General features: G+C 37.0%; 1 protein-coding gene across 1 annotated transcript in view; it reads left to right on the top strand.

Moving 5' to 3' along the window:
• LOC131030431 (replication factor C subunit 1) overlaps nucleotides 1-22,460 on the top strand; it is a 150,232-nt gene that overhangs the window by 82,793 nt on the left and 44,979 nt on the right. Inside the window, exons 14-16 of the mRNA XM_059219860.1 lie at nucleotides 17,051-17,141; nucleotides 17,414-17,595; nucleotides 17,764-17,797. Of these exons, the coding sequence (XP_059075843.1) occupies nucleotides 17,051-17,141; nucleotides 17,414-17,595; nucleotides 17,764-17,797 (307 nt within the window). The remainder of the gene's footprint in view (nucleotides 1-17,050; nucleotides 17,142-17,413; nucleotides 17,596-17,763; nucleotides 17,798-22,460) is intronic.

The following is a 22,460-nucleotide window of genomic DNA, read 5'->3' as shown; positions in this document are numbered from 1 at the left end:
AAAGTCTACTTGATTTAGCACTTGAGCTCATTTCAGTTGACTTCAAAGTGTCATCCTTGATATTGAAAATGGGGGAATTTGTTTGGATAAAATACAAACTAATTTTGGTCTCATTCGTGCCCCTCTTGATATGCAAATTTTTAAGACCTCATTCAAAGCTGCAACAATAGAAGTAAAAGATCTTTAATGGTTTTATTTGGGATGCAAATCTTGATAGTTCTATGCTAAATGGAATCTAAGGTGATTTTTTTGTTAATGGAGATATCATTTACTAAGCCGAAAAGCTTGAGTGGCCTTTTGTACCATTCATTATGTGGAAACCTATTGGTATCAATGTTGTTTTAGGAATGAGCAGCTTTAGGAAATTAATTAAGGGTTGTTCCTTTTCAATGCCATGCATTTGAAGGGTTTTAGAAAGGAGTTGGATAGGAATTGACTTCCAGACAATTGAAAACTTTGAAGATCTTATTCTAATTATGAGATTTGTTGTTTGGGAGTGAATTGAATTGACGCATGCCAAAGAGTTGTTATGGATTGGGGTTCAAAGATACTGCCCGACCCATGCCAAAGCATAAGGATGGATTAGACTCAATGACACATCGAGATCGGAGGTCGGATCTTCCACCTTACCCATGCCAAGTTAGAAGGAAGGAGAGACTCCGAATGTCCAACTAGGAATTCTATAAGGCTTTTAAGGTTGACCTAAGTTGTAGCTTGTAAAATTCAAATTTTGGCCTTGGTGCCAATTTGGGTCTGGGCTGACTAATTTGATATTTGGGTGGGTAGCATATAAAATTCGAAAGATATGTCAATTGTAATAATCCATGTTATTTTATTTTATCTTCTAGGCACTTTGTGTTCTAGCAATCTTCTATTGACAAAAACCATAGGAGATTGGAATTAAGGGATGAAAACTCTTTGGTTCTTGATGGCATTTTTGCTCAAAGGAGTGTTGGGGTTTGAAAGTGCAGTTCAATTTTTTGGTCAGTACATAATTGTAGATTTGTAATTGTTGTTTGTTGTTGCAATGACTGTAATATCAGTCCCATTTAAGAGTTGTGGGAATTTTTGAGTCATTTGTGCAAGTTGTCTATGTTCTTTGTGTGGTTTGAGTATGTTTAATTGCTGGTGTTTGGATGTAGTTTGATGAATATTGTTGGTTATGTTTCAAATTTGTTATTTTAATTAAAAAATTCTAGAAAGGGACATTACACATTTGTAGTCAAATGATTGAAATTTTCGATATTTAACTAAGGAGTGAAAGTCTCCTTAAATAAGAGATTACAAAGATCTTTCCATAACAGATAAGATCGAGAACTAAGAAAAGAGAACTTAACTAAAGAATAAAAGAATGTTTCTAAATACTATCCTAACGCCATAATTGACCATTATAAACTAAATATAACAATATTACTTTAATACCCTCCCTTGATGGTCAATCTACTAACTACACCAAGTTTGTCCCTAAATTTTACAACTTTCTTTGTAGTCTGATCCTCAGTTGGAACATACTGCAACATCATTGATCCATATTTTACAAGTTGTATGAAATGACAATGAAGCTCCACATGTTTTGTAACGCTCGTGGAAGATTGGATTTTTGGATAGCTTTAGAACCCCTTGGTTGTCACAAAACAAGGGTGAAGGCCTTGCTTGAGACATTTTCATGTCAGAAAGCATCCTCCAAAGCCAAATTGCCTCACTTGTTGCTTTGACAGTTCCCTAATACTCTGCTTCATCGAGAAGAGAGCTGCTGCCTGTTGCTTCTTGCTGGTCCATGTGACTACACCCATACCAAGGCTGAAAACATATCCAAAAGTAGATTTCTTGTCATCAACAAAACCTGCCCAGTTTGAATCTGTGAACCCAACCAACCTAGGAACTTTGGCTCTGGTATACAGAATGGCAAAGTCAAGTGTCCCTTTCAAATATCGCAATACTTGCTTCGTTGCAACCCAATGTTCAGCCTTAGGGGCTGTCATGAAATGAGAAATGTAACTCAAAACATAACTCAAATCATGTCTAGTGGCTGTAAGATAGATAAGGCTGTCACTAATTGCGTAAAAGTTGACTTATTGATCACCTTTGAGTCTGATTTGGCTGAAAGTTTCAGCTCTTTCTCCATAGGTGTAGAGGAGATTTTGCAATTTGTTATTTTGAACTTGTCTAGCAAATTCCTGGCATATTTAGACTGAGAAATAAAAATACCACCACTTGTCTGCCAAACCTCTATACCCAGGCAATAATGAAGAAGGCCTTAGTTTGTTATATCAAAAGCCTGCCACAAATTTCATTTAATATGCTCGAGCAAATGTGCCCCACTGCCTGTAATGATAATATTATCCACATAAATGATGAGAAGAATGATATCATTACCTATGGTTTTGACATATAAATTGGGATCTAGTTTTGAAGAAGTTGCATGATGAAAAGTTGATGATCAACATGGAGAAGAGTGTCTTCATGAAGGAGGAGCTTGTCTACTTGGGTTTTGTAATCTCCAAGGGGGATTTGAAGAGGGATCTAGCAAAGGTGGAGGCTATCTTGACATGGCCAACACCTAAGACAGTAGGTGATGTAAGAATTTTTCATGGATTGGCAACATTTTACAGATTGTTCATAAAAAATTTCAGTCATATATGTGCACCTATTTTTGTGACGTATTCACACATCGCCCCATTGAAAATGGGGACCCCTACTTTTTTCGCTTTGTGGGGTTTTGATTTCTAGGTTTTAGGGTTTTGTCTGTTAGCCTTTGCATTTTGAGTGTCGCCAGGGGATCAATAGGATGGTAGGCTTTGCTTGAGCCAGGGGAGTCAACAGGTGCTCCAGGTTAGGATTTCTTTGAGAATCTTCCTTAGGGCCTGGTTTTGCTCTTGTTGCTAATTGTGTCTTGCTTTGTGAGTGGGTATCATTCTTGAAGGTCCGAGCTAGGTCGAGTTGGTGAGTGATGAAGTCTAAAATGTCATCCTGATCTTCAAATGCCCTGAAATTTGGCTAAGTCTGGAATGTCCTGATCCTGAAATTTGTTTGTTTGGAAAACTGAAGAATCCTCCAAAAACTCGATTTTGCAATATAACTCTTGGAGGTCCGAAAGAGATATAAGGAAATGTCACTTATACTTAAATGTTATATTCCATAAAATGATCCTGACGGAGAGACCAAAATGTCAAATTTCGCCCCTGACCCTTCCAAAGGGTCCAGAGCGAAATTCTCCATAAGACATTCTACTTTGACCAAAACCTAGAACTAATGCATTCCTACGCTTGAATGAAGGCAAAAACGCTTGTTTGAATGAAGAAATGTGAAAATGAAGTCAGGATCTTGGCCAAGATTAGGAATTTCGCTCCTAACCCTTCCAAAGGGTCCAGAGCGAAAATCTTTGTGCACCTCAATTTATCACTTGTCAAGACAAATTTCATAGTTCCTTAGGCATGTTTGGGGGTGTCTTGACATGTTCTAACTTTAGGAGGTGAGTAAAGGTGGATGAGGTGAAGATTTTAGCCAAGAATGTGAATTTCGCTCCTGACCCTTCCAAAGGGTCCAGAGCGAAATTCTTGAAACACTCATTTTTTCCTTTAGCAAGAGTCAGGACCAAGGTGGAGATGCATGAAGAAAGATCTATGTTTGCCCCCCAAGGAAGATTAGAGTTTGAAAAATCAAGAATCAAGATCAAAACATGATTTTCGCTCCTGACCCTTCCAAAGGGTCCAGAGCGAAAATCCTTATAACTCTTGTTTTCTTCCTTATTTTGGCTAGGCGTTGGCTTGATGGGAGATGAATGGGTATGTTTTTGCCTTGAGAGGGAGTTTGATTGATTTTGAAGAACAAGATTTTGGCCTAAAGGAGAATTTCGCTCCTGACCCTTCCAAAGGGTCCAGAGCGAAATTCATCATAAACTTCATTTGCTACCTTGTTTGACCTTGAAACCTTCTTCCTCAGGTGGAAAATGATCTAAGTTTGCTTCTTGAAGTGGTTTGGAGTTTGAAAAGTGAGTAATCTGGCCTAGAAAGAGATTTTTGCTCCTGACCCTTCCAAAGGGTCCAGAGCGAAAATCTACCTAAGACTCATTTCTTCCATAGTTTGACCAAATTTTGATTTGCAAGGCGCCTTGAAAGGAAGGATGGACATCTTTTGCCATTGGAAATGTTTGAAAGCATTGAGAAGTGAAGGATTTTGAGCCAAATAGTGAATTTCGCTCCTGACCCTTCCAAAGGGTCCAGAGCGAAATTCCTAGAAACACCTATTTTTCCATTGGAGGAGGTCAAGTCCTTAGTTTTTTTTTTGGCGTAGATGGAAGTGGGATAGCATGTTTTTGCCTCTTGAGGTGGTTTGGAGTTTGAGAAATGGAGAATCAAGCTCAAATCATGATTTTCGCACCTGACCCTTCCAAAGGGTCCAGAGCGAAAATCTTCATGGACCTCATTGTCTTCCTTGTTAGGCCAAGTTATTAGTGTCCAAGGCATGTTGGAGGAAGGATAAACATATTCTTGCCTTGAGGAATGATGGAAAGCAACAAAAGATGAAATTTCAAGCCTAGAGAAGAAATTCGCTCTTGACCCTTCCAAAGGGTCCAGAGCGAAATTCCTTGTGAACCTAGTTTTTTGACCTTGCTTAGGATTCAATCCTTGTTCCTTGGATGAAAAATGATGAAATGTATCTTGTAAGGAAAAGTGGGATTGAAAAAAATGAAGGATTTTAGCCAAGAAGGTGAATTTCGCTCTTGACCCTTCCAAAGGGTCTAGAGCGAAATTCCTAAAATCCCTTATTTTCCTAGCAAAGTCAAGTCAAACTTGGGTTTTTGTAGCTTGGATGGGTGAGGATAAGTGTTGTCTTGCCTTTTAAGGTGGATTCAAATTGAAATGATGGAGGAATAAGCCTAAAACAAGATTTTCGCTCCTGACCCTTCCAAAGGGTCTAGAGCGAAAATCCTAAAACCCATCATTTTCTCCAGAATTTGTACCAAGCCATGCCTAGACCAAGGTGAGGGATGCCCTTGAGATTGTCCTTGAATTGATTGTTGTCTCAAAAAATTATGATTTTGGGCTAGAAAGGGAAATTCGCTCCTAACCCTTCCAAAGGGTCTAGAGCGAAAATCTTGAAACCACCTATTTTCCTTGCAAGTCTAGTCAAACGTTAGGTTTTCATGGCTTGGATGGGTGTGAGGAGACATGTTCTTGCCTTTTGAAGTTAATTGGTGTTGAAAATGATGGAAATTAGCCCAAACCAAGAAATTCGCTCCTGACCCTTCCAAAGGGTCCAGAGCGAAAAACACTAAAACCATCCTTTTCTCCAAATTTTGTGCTAAGTCAGGCCTAGACTAGGGTGAGAGAAGCTATTTGGAACGCCTTGGAAAGATGTTTGACCTTCAAAAATGTGAATTTTGAGCTAAAGTTGGAATTTCGCTCCTGACCCTTCCAAAGGGTCCAGGGCGAAATTCTTATAGGGTCTGTTCCTGGAGAAAATCTTGGGCAAGTTTCATGTTAATATCTTTTTGTTGATGATTTAAGTTGAAAATGCTATGTTGAAATGAATTTATCATGTGTCCTTAATCATCTTTTGGTTTGTTTTGGCAGATGAAAGAAGACCAGGCCAAGACAAGGACGACTTTCTCCAACCCAGCATCAACAAGGACGACCTTCTCCAGCCCAACCTCATCAAGGACGACCTCTTCCAGTCCAACATTTGAAGGAAAGACAAGGTGGCATCCCAGTCATCACTCCTCCAGTCGGGTTGGTCCACTTCAGCATGTGCAGATTCAATGTACCTGACTCATGGGAGATGGCACAAACTTCGATGTACCTACCCCGGTTCTCCATTGGTCGAATATTCCAGAGAGGACATGTGTCCAAATAATGCAATTATTTCATTGGCCAGAATTGAGTTTGTTGTAACAAACCCTAATTAGGGTTTTCATCATAAAATCTTGGCCATTGATCTGAAATTGATCTGAGCCATTGAATTGTATTGAGGGCGCTATATAAGCCCTAGCTCGTCATTTGTAAAGGCGAATAGTTAGTCGATGGTTAGCTAATAGAGAATAGTTAGTCAGGAGTTAGAAGGTGAATAGTTAGAAATAGTAAATAAGTCAGTTAATAGCATAGCAATTAGAATAGAATAGAAAGAGAAGGCAAAGATTGTTGCCAAGATGTTGTTGTAAAAGACTTGTAAAACTTCATTGAAGAAATGGTGAAATCTATGGGTCGATTCAACAATTTGCATGGTCTTTATACTTCTCAGATTTGATTTCATGTTATTAGATGAGTGGAAGAAATGTGTTTGATTGATGGTGAAATTTGTATATCCATACTACTAGCAGTTTGTTGATTGTAGACTTGCCTTGTGTAGTCAACTGGAATCATTTAGCTTAAGCTTAACTTCGATTGTCGCTTCTTCATTGATATGCATCAGTCTGATGGTGTCTATGCCTGTAGCGATGATCTGAACATCATAAAGCTTTCCTCCGAAGATCGCACTAACCTTGTGGAGATGGTCCTGGGATGTCAAGACAAGACTTAGTTAGAATTTCATCAAAGATCATTCATTGGTCCTACATTCTTAGTGTCAGAATTAGATCCTTTCCTCGCCTTCATCCTTTTTCTTTTTTTTTCAAAATCTAGGCCAGTGAAATCTTGTGATTCTAGCAAATCAGACGTTTAGGTCGTCAAGTGTAAGTCCCCTTGTGATTCCAGCAAAATCACATCATACCACAAAGAGCTTATCCACGAGTAGAGATCCTACATAACAGGAACCTTGAAGCTTCTCCGATTGATCCTTCTGCGATATCTTCAGCATTCGAGAGCTTTATTCAAGAGAGGATAAGGTACCTTTAGGTATTTTATTATGTGTTTGGTCGTGTACAAAATACACATCAACACTATCCTAGACACAATCAAAGGAGGGAAAAAGTGTAAGTTTTCTTGGTCAAATGAAGCAAATGAATCTTTTGAATATCTGAAAAAGAGAGTAGCACAACAGCCCATTCTTGTTTTACCTAATGTTAACAAGTTGTTCACAGTGGAGTGTGATGCTAGTAATCTTGCCATAGGGGCTGTCTTGAGTCAAGAGGGCAAACCGGTGGCTTTCTTTAGTGAGAAACTCAATGATGCTAAAAGGAAGTACTCTACATATGATTTGGAGTTGTATGCAATGGTACAAGCCTTGAAGAAATGGAGGCGTTACCTTTTACCTAAAGAATTCATTGTTTATACTGACAATCATGCTCTCAGTTTTCTGAATGGACAGGAGAAGCTTAGTCACAAGCATATAAAGTGGGTTGAAGTTTGAACATCTTCAAGCCTATACTTTAACCATCAAACACAAGAAGGGGCAGGCCAATAAAGTGGCGGATGCACTGAGTAGGAGGGTGTGCATGGTGCAAGAGATTCGGTTGCAAAGTGTGGGGATTGATTCCCTCAAGAACATGTATCAAGATGATGAAGATTTCAAGGAAATCTATGAGGTTTGCAATCAGTTTTCAGATTCATGTCATTCTGATTTTTTTGAGTTTTTGTTGCAGCAGGGGTTGTTTTTTAAAGGCAGCCAATTGTGTATTCCTAAATGCTCCATGAGGGAGAACATTATCAAGGAGAAGCATTGTGGCGGTTTGGGAGGTCACTTTGGGTTGGATAAAACACTTGAACAGGTGAAGAGATTCTATTTTTGGTCTAAGTTACAATCAGATGTTAGGAAATTTGTTGAAGCTTGTAGCATATGTCAAAGGGCCAAGGGTCAATTATCAACTGCGGGTTTATATCAACCACTCCCTATTCCTAATAGGCCATGGGAGAGTATCGGTATGGATTTTGTGTTGGGTCTTCCTAGAACTCAAAGAGGTTTTGATAGTATTTTTGTTGTGGTTGATAGATTCAGTAAGATGGCTCACTTTTTGCCATGTAAATGTACTATTGATGCTTCACATATTGCTGGCTTGTTCTTCAAAGAAATTGCTAGAATACATGGTTTGCCTCTTAACATTGTGACTGGTAGGGATATTAAGTTTGTGGGCCACTTTTGGCATACCTTGTGGAAGAAGTTGGACACTCAATTGTCCTTTACATCAGGCTATCACCCTCAGACTGATGGCCAAACTAAGGTCGTGAATTGGTCATTAGGAAATCTGCTTAGATGTCTCACAAAACAGCATGGAGAAGCATGCGACGTGATCATTCCTCAAGTAGAGTTTGCTTATAATGATTTTGTCAACAGAAGCACAGGAAGAAGTCCTTTTGAAGTTGTTTATGGGATTCATCCAAGAGGTATTCTTGAATTAAGGGACCTACAAGGATTGGAAAGGAGTTCTCAAGGAGAGGATTTTGCATTGGCTATGAAAGACATCCATGATAGGGTGAGAGAAGCCCTTCACAAGAACACTGAAAAGTACAAAGAGAAGGCTAATGAGAAGAAGAGGGATGTGCAGTATAAGGTAGGGGACTTGGTGATGGCACACGTGAAAAAAGAGAGACTCCCTAAAGGGAAGCCAACTAAGTTGCTCATGAAGAAGATTGGACCTTGCCGGATTGTGCATAAATTTGGTCCTAATGCCTATGAGATTGAACTTCCTCAAGGCTTAGGAATATCTCCCATTTTTAATGTCTCAGATTTGTTTCCTTACAAAGGTGCAATGTAGGTCCAGATGCAAGTTTGCAATCAGATGGAGATGAAGGTTGGGTGAAGGATCTACCACCTAGCCAACCCTTGAAGTTGGAGAGCATATTGGACATCAAGGTGGTCAAGAAGACTAGAAATAAGACCTACAAGGAGTACCTTGTTAAATGGAGTGGCCTACCTGCTGAAGATGCCACATGGATGAGTGAAGAAGACATTTTGAAGCATGGTACTTCTGTTGCTGATCTGGTTCCTCAAGGGACTTGAGTTTTTCTATTCCCCGAGAGTATGGTGCCGGAGCACCTAGTGACTCAAAACGATTTGATCTTTTGGTTTTTGTGTTGCTTCATGTTATTATAATGTAATAAGGTCCCTTGGACCAATTCATGATGTTTTGTCAGTTATGTAAGGCATTCGTGCCATTTTGGACCTTGTAACCTACCAGGACCTATTTGGTCAACTAGTAGTCAATGGTTACCCAAAGGTGTCAAAGTGGGTGAGATCAATTTATTTAGCATATTTGAGCCACATTTGGCCTATTCGTAATGACTTAGTTGAGTCTAGGTGAGTATGATAGGGTAGAGTGAAAAGTTGTCAACATTGCAAAAGTTGCATGACAATTTTTGCATTCTTGATGACATTTTTTTTTTGAAAAAAGGTGGTTGCCAATGGTCATTAGGTTCAAATGGTGGTTATGATCGGTTGGAAGGATGTATGTGGTCTATATAAACCTCTCTCAAACCGAGAGGAAGGTTGTTGATGTAATTTTTGGTGATTGGAATACAAAACTTAACTGTTTCCCTGCAGATTTGCTGTAAAAACATGTTTTGCAGACCTTATATCTTTATTGTATGGATTGATTGATCAAAGGCAGGCATATGGATTGTTAGAACAGAGAAATAGTTTTCATTTCCCGCTGGTTTCAAGCCTTTTGGTGCATATTTGAGTGAGATCCATCCATTTTTCTAAAATTGGGTCTAAAAACCCTCATTTCCTAGGGTTTTGTACAAAAATGTCAATAACTTGACATTCCCCAATCCAAAATTCATGCCACTTGGGGGAATGTCAGTTCCATGTATGTATTTTAAGATTCCAAAAGTTGCAGGGGCAGCCATGGAGGGAGGAGTGAGTTTCATGAATTTTTAACCTGGCATCTGTATGTGACAGTTTATGAATTTGCTGCTATTTTGAATGCTGGGCAGAATTGGAGCCTTTTGGACCCCAAATGATTGTGGATTTGGTGGATTGAGAGATATTAGGAGGTGTTGCAAGTGGTGGCATGTTGATTTGAATCATTTTGAGGGTACTTGCTTTGGAAAAGTGACCTAATTGGGGCTCTAGAAATAAGCTATGCCCTTGAATTTGGCAAGGATGCTTTAACCAGATGCAGTAACCGGTACTAAAATAACTAGTAGATCAAATTTACACTTTGGGGGTTTGCATAAAGAGTCAAGGTCTGAGTTTGTACTATGTTTTAGGCCTTGTTGAGACATCACATTTCATGCATAGAAGTTGGGTTCAAGCACCTTGAGGTTGTGTATTTTGGTGCTGTCCTACGTTGAGGGCTACGAGGCCTAGGGGTTGGTCTACATGGTGGATAGTCATAGTTTGAAGTTGGGATCAAAACAAACTTGTTTGGGTTCTGAAATTGTCTTCATAAACATGTTGCAAGGTGTTCTTATGTCTGCCCAAGAGTTCCTCATCAAGTTCATGGTTGTCTCATGCTTGAGGATTAAAGCCTAGTGGGGTTTAGGCTTGATTTTGCGTGATGTGTGGTCTATCATGCTTGGTATGTTTTTGTTGATGCCTGGAGCCTTGTGAGGAGTCTAAGATAGATTGTGAGTCTGATCTAAGTGGTCCCAAACAGATTTGGGAAGTGGGGACCAAAGTTGGTCTAAGTTACCCAACCCTCTCAGGGCTCTGCATCATATGCCAATCTTTATGTACCATGCCTGTGGGTGCTTGTTTTAGGCCATAGAGAGCTTTTGCAGTCTGCATACTTGATGCTCTTTTCCTGCAACCTGAAAATCTTGAGGTTGTGTTATGTATACTTATTCCTCCAAATCTCCATAGAGAAAGGCACACTTCATGTCCATATGATGGACTTTCCAGCCAAATTGTGCTGCCATGGCTAGAATGAGACGGATGGTGCTTATCTTTTCTATAGGAGAAAAGGTCTCCTCATAGTCTATTCCTTCTCTTTGCGAGAATCCTTTAGCCACCAACTATGCTTTGTATTTGTCAAGTGTACCATTAGACTTGTACTTGATTTTGTACACCCATTTGCAGCCAGTGGGTTTCTTCCCTAGTGGAAGATTTGAAAGGACCCAAGTCTTATTTTTTAAAAGACTTTTAATGTTCAGATTCAATAGCTTTTTCCCATTCAAGTTTACCTTTTGCCTCTGAATAATCTTGGGGTTCATAAACACTCTGAATGTTAGCCATAAGAGCAAAGTTTATTGTATTCTGCTTGCTCTTTCCTCTAGATGATTGACCCTGAATCAGTTTGTTGATGCATGTTTTGTGACACTCGCCAACAAAGAATAAAATACCAAGTATTCTATCCTCTCTTGAACAAGGAAACCTCAAATGCTGAACTATGTGATCAAATAAGGCAAGCCCAAGGTTTACAATACGAACAATGTGACTTTACAATGGATAGAATTAGTGAATGACGTGATTTGCTGGTTACACAAAGGGACTTACACGTTGCTGGAACTGGAATACTAAACTGACTCGAACTTCAAATAAAAGACAAAAGGGATAAGCTTAGAGAATCTAATCTAAAAAAAAGCTAAGGGCAATGGCGATAATGGATAGTGCTTAGATAGACAAATTCCTTAAATCAAGCTTTGCTTTGCCATGATAACAACAACTACACAAAACTGATTCGATCTCCAAATGTAGTGAATGATTTTCATTATTGCAAACATCCATCAAATACCCAATGCTGGTGCAATTCAAATGAACATCCACAATTGAACTATTGCCAAAATGAGGTTCAGACTAACCATACATTGCAATTTGCATCGACAAACTGCAAATGGTATGAATTGGAATTCCATCAAACATGTTCACATTTCTCCAAAAAAATCAAAGAACTTTAACTAAAATTTGAGAAGTAGAAACCATGCGTAATGTTGAAACAACATATATAGAGATCCACCATATCTTCAATGAAAATTATATATTTATTTCGACATAGTCTTGGCAACAAACTCTAGTCTCCTCCTCCTCCTACTATTGCTACTGCTACTGCTGGCTTCTAGTCTATTAACCTTTACAAATGAGAAGGCAAAGCCTTATATAGAGCTCTTGATTACAAATGTAGGGCCCATATTGATTCTAAATCAATGGCCAAGATAATTCAAGGAAACCCTAAAGTGAGGCAGTTATAACCACCACCTTCATACATTTAATGCTATCCAATGAGAAAATTACATGTCCTTGAATGCAAATCCTTCTAAGGAAAAGGGTCAATGAGAAAATTAAGATTGCCTCAATGGCACAATTTACAATGAGCAGATGATGACACTGTATTCAATACATCCGCATGTTCACTTGTTGATGAGTTAGGTTCAATGAACTTGGACATGTTGACCTTGAATTATTTGATTGGTTGATGATGAATGGGCGCCACCTCAACATGTACATCTTGTAACTTTCTTTTCCTTGCTCTTCTAGCAATATCTCTTGATACTCAACATCATTCGACTTTTGACTGATTGTGATGGTTTATATTCCCAAATAATCTTGATCATCATTCTCTATATTTCACTTGGATGAGTTTATAACTTTGATTAACTCTTCTGAAATTATCTTGTCCTTTCTTTCACACTCCATCTTTGAAATTCTTTACGATGTATTGCATTTCATCTCCTTGAACATCTTCATTTTCTTCTATTGCTATCCTCTTCCTTGGAATCCTTTGAAAAGTTCTTGACTTCACGTTGCAATGTCCTTGATTTTGTCTTCATCTTCTTGATGTTGTTGAGCAATCCATCGTAGATAAATCCTCTTCATGTTGTAATGTCATGTACTTGTGCATCTTTATGTCGTCGTGAATGTTGATCTTGTTGAGTCCTTCACCTTGATCTTGGAAATCCAAGGTCGTTGTAGTATCCTCTTCATAAAGTATTGTTCTATTCCATCCTTGTAGAGCAATCCTTGAACAGCTCCTTCTATATCATCATTTTGAATTTCTTTTTGAAGTGTGAATCATGATATTGTAAGTCCTTCATTTTGTGCCCTTCCAAGTTGCTTCATTTGCCTTATTTGAACTTGAACATCTTGACTCCACACATTCATTCTTTGTGTCAAACCTGAAAAGACAAAAAACACTTTGGATCATGATTGTAAATTAAGATCCTATGTTAATTCCAAAACCCCTAAATGCAAGAGGATTAAGGCATGACAATTAAAGTTTCCTACAATATGGAAATAACACTTCTCATCTTGAAAAACCTGAAAATGCACTTTGAAATCTCGGAAGATCCCTCGAACAACTTCACTTCAGGCCTGGGAACGACATTTCCAGAACTTGTAATTTTTGCTTTAAATCTGGAAATGCATGAAACTGCTGAAAGAATATGTTCAAGTTTGGATATGCATTGTCTTAATTCCCTTGATAATTTGCCTTGCTTGGTCGTAGACCTCATCTCTTTTGGAAATTCGCTTTCAATCTGCCTATTTCTGATCTGGATTTGTTTTGGTGCAGGTCAGAATGTAAGATCCCTTCCAAGATCTGAACTTAAATTTTCAGTTTGTTTTGTCGGTATTTTGACTAACAGCTGAAGTGCAGGGTCTTATCTGAGTTTTTTCTATGATCTTGTTGGATAATTGTGGTGGAAATTGCTACCAAAAAACAAAATGCAACTTACAGAACTGAAAAGCAAATATATATTAACAATGGAGCAACTAATTCTGCCAGAGTGCCACTTCTTAGAGTCATATATCAGACATAACTTCATTCATGAACAGCTGGTGAAGTGGTTTCAGATTGCTATATCACAGAAATAATTACACACTTGTTTGCAAAGATGATATTTTATCAAGATTGTTAAATCCCCCCCTAAGACTGCATATGAATTTTGGTTTCCAATTATAACTGTTTTTTTCTGATTCAACACTAAAGCTTAAACTTTTGCACTTATATAATATATATATACATATTTCAGAAGTAGACATTTACATAATTTGTATACAGGGATACCAGACCTTTAATCCATAGCTGTGATGGCTCAACCCAGCTGATATGTAGAATATTACGCATCAATTGGCCTGCTGTTCTGTTTTGCGTGGAGTCCCAAAGTTCATCCTCATTACACAGTGACATTAGAAATACTTCTCACACCCTCCTCTTCAAAGCCCATTGTACTTGCTGTTCACCGCCTAAATCCCAAAATGTATAGTTTTGGGATTTAGGCAATTACAGAGGCTAGGGGATGATTGGCTTTACCAAGAGGAGTCTATACTTAGTCACTTTTTGGCCTCGGTGCGCTTAAGTTACATAGATTTTATAATAATTCATTATAAAGTTACTTTTTCTATAATTAGAAAAATTATAAAGTAACTTTATTAAAAAGGAGATTAATAAAAATTGATGAATTATAAAATGGCCCCTTGGCACATTTCCCTAGAAGTTATAACTTAATAATATGGCCACTTTTAATGAGGAATTAGACCCTCAATGGGTCAAACTACTTAGGGGAAGTTTTTTTTTAATAAAAAGAAACATTTTAACATGTTTTTTGATGCCAAAAGTACAACCCTAACCCCAAATTCGAATTAGGGTTTGAGGAATGTTTAAAAGACATTGGGGGCAACATTTTATTCATTATTCATTGGGTATTTGACAATTTTTTCCCAGGAGAGCTCTACAGCAGCAAGTTTGATTGGAGTTTTGGGTTGAGAACGAAAACACTCACCCTTATTTAGTGTGTGGATGAAAACCCATTCACCTTTGCATTGAAGGAATCCTCTTTCAGGTCATTTGGGGCCAATATCTGGAGGAAAATTCATACTTTCAGCAAGAATAGATCATCTACAACACATTTGAGCAGATTGGAACAGATTGGGAAACATTTTCCAGCCGTTATTATGCTTTTAATGTTGGCCATACCATTCCCAGGTTGGTCGTAACCTCTTTGCTTCTCCTGTGAAGCCAATAAAATAAATTAGAGGGTTTTGATTCAGAAATTTGTGTGTAAATTCATTGTTGGCAGCAAATAAAGATAGATCGGTGGTTCTTTCAGGGAAATTTTAACACATTTGGGCTACATCAGCATTTTAGTGGGGAAAAAGGGTCAATTTTGGAGGATTCTCCTGGCAAGAATTTGGAATAAGCACCTGACCTGCTATTTCTTTCTTAAATTGTTTTTGATAATTATATACAAGAAGAATAAAACACATTGGAACAATTTGCAGCACCTGGAGGATCCTGTATTGCTTTGTGCACCACCTCCAGCATCAAAATAAGCTCATCCAGGCAGGGCGTTGGACACTTGGTAGGCCAATTTTGGCTCTAGTTGTCTTAAATAGTCATTCTCTTGAATTTATAATTTGCTGCAATAAAATATGGGTTCTGAAATTTTATTTCAATCAATTGTTTCTTTTATGTATTGCATTCTTTTGGCAAATTTTCATTGGCATAAGCAAGCAAAACCCCCAAAACTAAAAAACCATTGAAATTCACCTCAAACAAATAAAACAATTCACTGGTCAAAGATTTGAAAGCAAACAAAAAAACTTCAGACTGGATCAGATTCTCAGTTGGCATCTTTCATATGAGTTCGGGGTCTGGGTATGCTGGTACATTTTTTCCCTTTTGGATATGGATACAGGTTTATATATATATACATATATGTATACATATTTATATATATATACATATATATACATACACACACACACATTTTTTCCCTTTTGGATATTGATATGGGTCTGGATATGGATATGTATTTATCTACTTACCACTTTACAAGTTTGCTAAACAAGCACTTTAAATTTGAAGTACAATGTTTGTGTTTTTCTGAATCACATAGCACTGAAACTTCTTCGAACCTTGCAATATAGGTTGTAATTCTTAAGACTTCTAACCATAGTTACTAGGAGACTCATCTCCTACCCTTGGAGGCAGAGACATGTAGAGACTTCTCCAGAAACTTCTGAATGCATAGGGCACTTTTGGTTGCCGTCTCCGAAGTCTCTCGACTAGAAATTGACGTCTCCTTCCAAAAAACTTAGGGCAAAATGCAATAAAATGCAAATAAATAAAATAAACCTGCAACAAAGCGAAGTCGTAGGGAAATAACCAATAAGGAGACTGTGTTGCAGAAAGACAAAAATCCATGTAAAGTTGTAGTGATCGGATCTACTGACAGTGTAGACTTTTTGAGAGGGACCTAAACAGTTGAATGACTGATTTCTTGTCATTGTAATGGTCTAAGGAGAAATTGCCTTGACCATTTAGCCGACAATATTGAGTGTGCTCAACACCTATATTACCTTAGTTTAACTAAACCATTTAGACCGGCTATGGTACCAGCTGTATAAACAATTTTAATTTCAAATTTTTGTTCAATTTTAAAGTTAATTTTAAACACTACCATTGTTGTTGTTTTCAAAGTTTATTTATGGGCATACACAGCTAAAATTATAGACGTATAAATTCTAGAACCTGAACTTGCTCACAAATTTCACCACCTGTAGATATTTTTCTTCTCAAATTTAATCCTTGACGAATCAGAGCACTATTTAAAACCTTGTGACTTGGCTGGTATCTAAGAATACCTGATTTTAATTACTGGTTTCATGGCAGTTTAAGATGCCAAAAAGCGGGTCACATTTTTTATGTTCTGGATCAGTGTAATCTTAGTAAATGTTAGTTAATGGAATATACTGTATTAGAATTAATGTAAATGCTAGTTAATTTTGTATGTAAAATGAATTAATTAACATGTCACTGTGCAATTTCTTGGTTCTACTTTGTGTTCCTTTGTTTGATTTTGTATGCTTGTTCTGTTTACATGTTTTTAGATCTACAAGCTTAGAGTTGCAGTGCATTTAATGGATTGCATAATTGATTTACTAATTAACATTGGAAATCTCATTATTGCTATACGCTAGTTACACATTTTTACAGCTTGGCCTCATCTTTCTTTATGCCAGGCCTCTTGCTGTCACATTCTAATGGAAATTCTCCCAAGAAATTATGCCATGGAAAAAATTAACATGAAAAATCATTTTATACCATGGAGACCTTTTTATCACTTGGCTGCATTTTAGATATTTTTTGTACAAATTGATCTCATGCTCACATCTAAGCCAAGTTGAATATCTTTTTGATGTATTGAGGAATGCATTCTCAATACAAACAATATAAGTTGGTTTGAAAGAAATAGTTGGGGATTTCTGATTCTTATTCTATGTTCTTTGTGTATAGGTTGCTTGGATATGAAGGAGGTAGGCTAAAACTTGATGACAGAATGAATTTTTGCATGACAGATCCAGATCTCATTCCTCTTATTATTCAGGTTTCTTTCATCCCTCTTTCCCCGGTTTTTAAATTTTGTTTATTGATAAGAAATAAGTGAAATACATAGTTTGATTATATGGATTATGAGAAAAATCTCAAAATAATTCACATTTAGAGAGTATATCTTCTTCAACATATGCAACATAGAGGTGAAGCAAGAAAAATGTTTACAAATAGAGTTTAATAGATATTTCAGATTTAAAAGATGTCAATATCATTTTTTGAGTGAGAATTTTTCACCTATTCAATGGTGGTTGTAAATTTCTTCAGGAGAACTATTTAAATTATAAGCCAAGTGCTGCAAGTCATGATTCAGATGGAACACTTCGAATGGACTTAATTGCCCGTGCAGCAGAGTCTATTGCAGATGGAGATGTAGTAAATGTACAAATTCGTAGGTATCGCCAGTGGCAGCATTCACAAATGGGTGCCTTTGCATCATGTATCATCCCGTAAGATTTTCTTCGATCCTATATTCTATATAGCTTTCATAGCCAGTTTTCTCGGTGATCACATGTTCCTCAAATGTCTACACAAGCGTTCAATAAGACAGTGGGATAGAACCTGCAGGAATTCTAGTTTCATGGAATTAACAATATCCCTTTCCTTTGTGCTAACAGTGCAGGTTTTATGCATGGTCAGAGAGAGGTCCTTGTGCAGGTGATTTCCAACATTTTAAAGTGTTTGCTCATTTTTAATGTCTGATTTATGGCAAATCGCATGTTTCTTTAAAAACACTATTATGTCTATATCATGTACATTTCTTTAGTAATGAGATTCATCTCATTGTGTTGGTAGTATAAACGGTTAATAATTATGTATAGAACATAAGCTCTTCTGGATGTGTTTGACCAATAGGATTCTAAATAATCTACTACATTTTGTGATAAAACAAAGAAAGTAATACACCATTATCTAGTCCTAAGTCACTAGTTGTGGTTTGGATTTTGGTTTGCTTTGCAGATTCAGCAATTTCTTTTTGGGGTTGGATTTGTCCATACAAAAGTCATAAATATATTCATATTTGCAACCTAAAATCAGGAATATTAGAGGCGATATACGTATTTCCTAATATTTTCATTGGACAAGAATATTTATAAACCTTATATAATTTCAATAAAGTTAACATATAATATAAATAGGTTAGGGTGGTGCCATAATATTAATATCTATTTGATATTATTAGATGTTATAAGATATCTTTATCTGTCCAAAGTTAGCACTTGTATTGCAAGCAATAGGTTATTTCCTTGTCATAAATAGGTTTTAGTTGATTCCTACCTTTCAATTGATAACTTTCAAAAGCAATGGCTCTTCCCTTTTGCATGAGAACTATTCCTATACCATTCCCTAAAGCATCACACTCCACTACAAAAGTCTTGGTGAGATCTAGAGTGGCTAGAATGAGGGTGGTAGACATCCTCCATTAGTCTCTCAAAAGTTGTATTAGCTGCCTCATTCCATCGAAAAGCATCCTTTTTCTAATGTGTTGTGATGGTTTCTGTTGTGTGATCATAATTCTTTGCAAATCTTCTTTAGCATCCAGTGAATCCTAAGAAATCCCTCAAGTTCTTAATGGTTTTACAAACCAGCCACTCCATCATAGCCTTGATTTTGTTAGGTTCAACTTTGAATCCCTCATGAGACACAATGCGACCCAAGTACTCAACTTGTTTGATTTCAAAAGTACACTTCAAAGATTTTGCATAAAGTTGATATTGTTGGAGAATTTGTAACGACTGGTCAACATGGTGCAGATGGTCCTTCCATGTTTGTCGATAAATCAATATGTAATCAATGAACACTAATAAAAACTTTCTCAAGATGTCTTAAAGTTGGAATTCATCAAACTTTTAAATGTAGAAGAAGCATTAGTAGTACCAAGTGGCATCAACGAAAATTCAAAATGACCCTCATGAATCCTAATTGTTTTGATTAAGTAAAAACAGGTTTTTGAAAGGAACCCGAACCTTATTACAAATCAGGAGAAAGATACAGCATTAAAGCAGAAGAAAACCAGGCCTGATCACCCAAACAAAAACAGTTCCCAACCAAAACAAAATAATGATTGAACAAAACTTTTGCAAACATTTAGGAAAAAAAATAAAAAATCGATACGTTTATTGCCAAATTTCAGATTTTTTTTGACAATTTATTGCGAACATTGAGAAAGAAAAATTGGACTTTCACCCTTGCTTGCCATGATTAACTCAAGGCCTTCTTCGCACGGCTCACTGGGTTGCCTTCACGTTTGGCCTTGATCTGCTCTTTGCCGCTGGAATGCATTTTAACCCTTGCAGGCAACCTCACTTACAACAATTTTGTAGCGTTTTTTTCCAGGTTTGGCCACGTTTTAGGGTTTTTCCAGCAAAGGATGATTTTTAGGCGATTTTCTGCAATGAATCGTGCCATTTAATCATGATTAAACCCCAAAAAATCAGTGCCACAGATGATCGCTGATTAATCGTGATTTTTTCAGGATTAGTGCTTCAATGATTTATACCATTAAATAAGAGGTAGTGGCTTAGTATTTGACAGTTTTTTTATTTATTTTTTCCAAATTTTGAGGTTGTTCCCACAAAGTTGTTAAGTTTTGATATTTAGCATATTCTCATTCACATAACTTACATTGTGAGGATCTATTCTATTATGCTTTATTTTCAAGGTATTGCTACTAATCAGTTTGTGTGTTGTATTTATTTGTGAAATGTTGTGGTTATTGTGTTCTTGCAATATATTCATTACTTTAGAAGAGAAGGGGCATCAACCTCAGCTTGGATTATGTCTAGAGGAACATCTAGTTTGAAAGTTGATTGTGGGATGGGACATAATGGTTTGAATCTCTTTATTTGTGCTTGGATAAAAAGACCAAAACCAAGCTCCCATACCTTTGATGTAAAAACTATAGACGGTTCATTAATATTTTCAAGGAACATGAGATGGAATATGTTGATTGACCTTGGTCTCTCATAGGTTGTAATATTGCATTGCCCAACAATCCTTTCCCCACTCTTGTTGAGAGTTTTGCTCCAAAGAGGTTGGTGGTTATCCATTTAAGCAGTTTATCCGCTAAAATGCCTTTGATCAAGGCATCTCCAAGGCCTAGATTGCTTTAGTTCATGTATTCTTATCTATTATTATGCCACTGTCTATCAGCATCTTAAGCTTCAGATCACCCACAACTACGAGGGCAATTTGGGATGCATCCACATCATCTTGGTAGTAGTGGTTAGCCATTTTGCCCCATCAAAATTGTTTTGGAAAATCCGTACTCTTCAATCAGTCCAAAACTGTGTATAAAACAATACTCATCACCTTGTAGAAATTTCTGTTGGAGGTTCCACTCTATCAAAAGCATAATACTTGCATCATTTTAACAAATTAGAGTATGGTCTTCCATTTAACCTTTGTGGAAGTGCTAATGGTCGCAAGAGAGGGTATTGAAAGTTTCATAAATATATTACATTCCATGAGCATGCCTTACAAGAAATCAAAATTGCAGAAAGGAGAATTGGATTTGGATAGAGTACAAAAACTATGAGCTAATATGGGGCTTCAAACAAAGGTTCTGAGTAGAGATGGGGTGCAAGAGTCTTCTTTTCAATCTTTCATCAGATACCATGGTCTGTCTAATTGGCCTAGAAAGATTCTTCTTTTTTCTTTTTGACACCATCAACATATGTAAAGAAGAGACTTGAATAACAATAGAGCTCATCTTTTTTTCTTGCATTCGAGATCCAAATCATCCGTGACATGCCAGGTCACATAATGGATTCAAAAAGTTTTTTTAATATTTGAGTTTCATAGTTGGAACATTCAAGAAGCAAGCATGGGCATACTGTTGTGACCATTTCACACATCGCCCCATCACAAATGGGGACTCCCTCTTTTGCTTTAGTTTAAGTTTTAGAAATGTTTGGCAATAGTTACATCCTTTAGATGAGATAAGGTTGAGTGGATTTGCTCCTCAACACGTTGGCTATGAACGACATATGATGATCATTTCATTTGATCATCATCATCAGAGATAGGGAGAATGAATGTAAGTATGAAGATCATCATGAGATTGAGATGGTTGATGCAAGATGAAGGCTTTGATTTCATGAGAAGGCTTTGACACTAGCTTACCGGTTCGGGTTCGAAGAACCGGTACGGCAAAATTTTGAAAAGGGGTTTGGGTTTGTTAGTGCAAAAACATGTATATATATATATATATATATATATATATTAATATTTGTGCAGCCTATAAGCATGAATTAAGATTAGCATGCCACATAGCATCATATAAACAACAAAACAAACATAAACTTGTAATCATAGCATCATGATCATACCATTTTAGCATCATATACATCAAGTTTAATATCGAAATGACAAAATATTCAAGCATCATTGTTTCAACTTTCAACAATATAAAGTTTAATCATCAAATGGACTAGCTAATTCATCCTCCTCCTCCTCCTCTTCATCCTCCTCATCATTGACATTGACATTAGATGAGCCGACGCCACTTACACTTGCAGTGTACATTTGCTCGCCCTCCAAGTCATCAAGTGTCAATGCAAGAAGCTGAGAAGCGGGAGCATCCAAATCAGTATGCTCTAGCTCTATATCACATATCTTCGTTTCCCCTTGTGTGTAGTCACGTTGTTTTTGTGAAAGAAGACGTAGGTTGGAATGCACATATACTAAATTCTCCGCTCTTTTTGATAGCAACCTACTGCGCTTTACTGAGTGGATGAAAGAGTATGTGATCCAATTTCTATCTGAAGTAGATGAACTAGCAACCTATGAAGACAAAGTAAACAATTAAAGTTATACATTAATAAAATTAAAATTAAAAATTACTAGCAACCTATGAAGACAAAGTAAAATATAAATAAACTTGTGATAAATTTTAATTAATTAAACTTGCTTGTTATAAAACTTTTACAGCGAGGGGTTGTAGGTGTTGGAAGCATGCACCATGGAAGTACCACCAGCTATGAGCATCCTTCTTGGATCTATGACAACGTGCCTCAACACTTAGACCATTCCCATTTGCGAATTCTATGAACTCATTTGTAACAATATCTCACAAATCATCATCAGGATATAGTCTAAGAAATGCTGCCTTGTACCCATCAGATACTTCTAGATCTCTCCATGGTGGAATCCTTCCTGGTTTATCAAGAAACTGATTGCTATAGTACTTTGATGTCAAGGCATAGGCAAGAAGATGCAAATGAGTGATCATCTTATTCCACCTTTCTACAATAATTGCTTTCACTTCTTTGAAGAATTTCTCCTCAGGGTCATTCTCTTTTGCATTTATAGT

Source organism: Cryptomeria japonica, chromosome 4 (genome assembly GCF_030272615.1).
Source record: "Cryptomeria japonica chromosome 4, Sugi_1.0, whole genome shotgun sequence".
Classification (NCBI taxonomy): Eukaryota; Viridiplantae; Streptophyta; class Pinopsida; order Cupressales; family Cupressaceae; genus Cryptomeria; species Cryptomeria japonica.
Note: the sequence above shows the minus strand (reverse complement) of the source record. Positions and strands in the feature narration are given on the sequence as shown.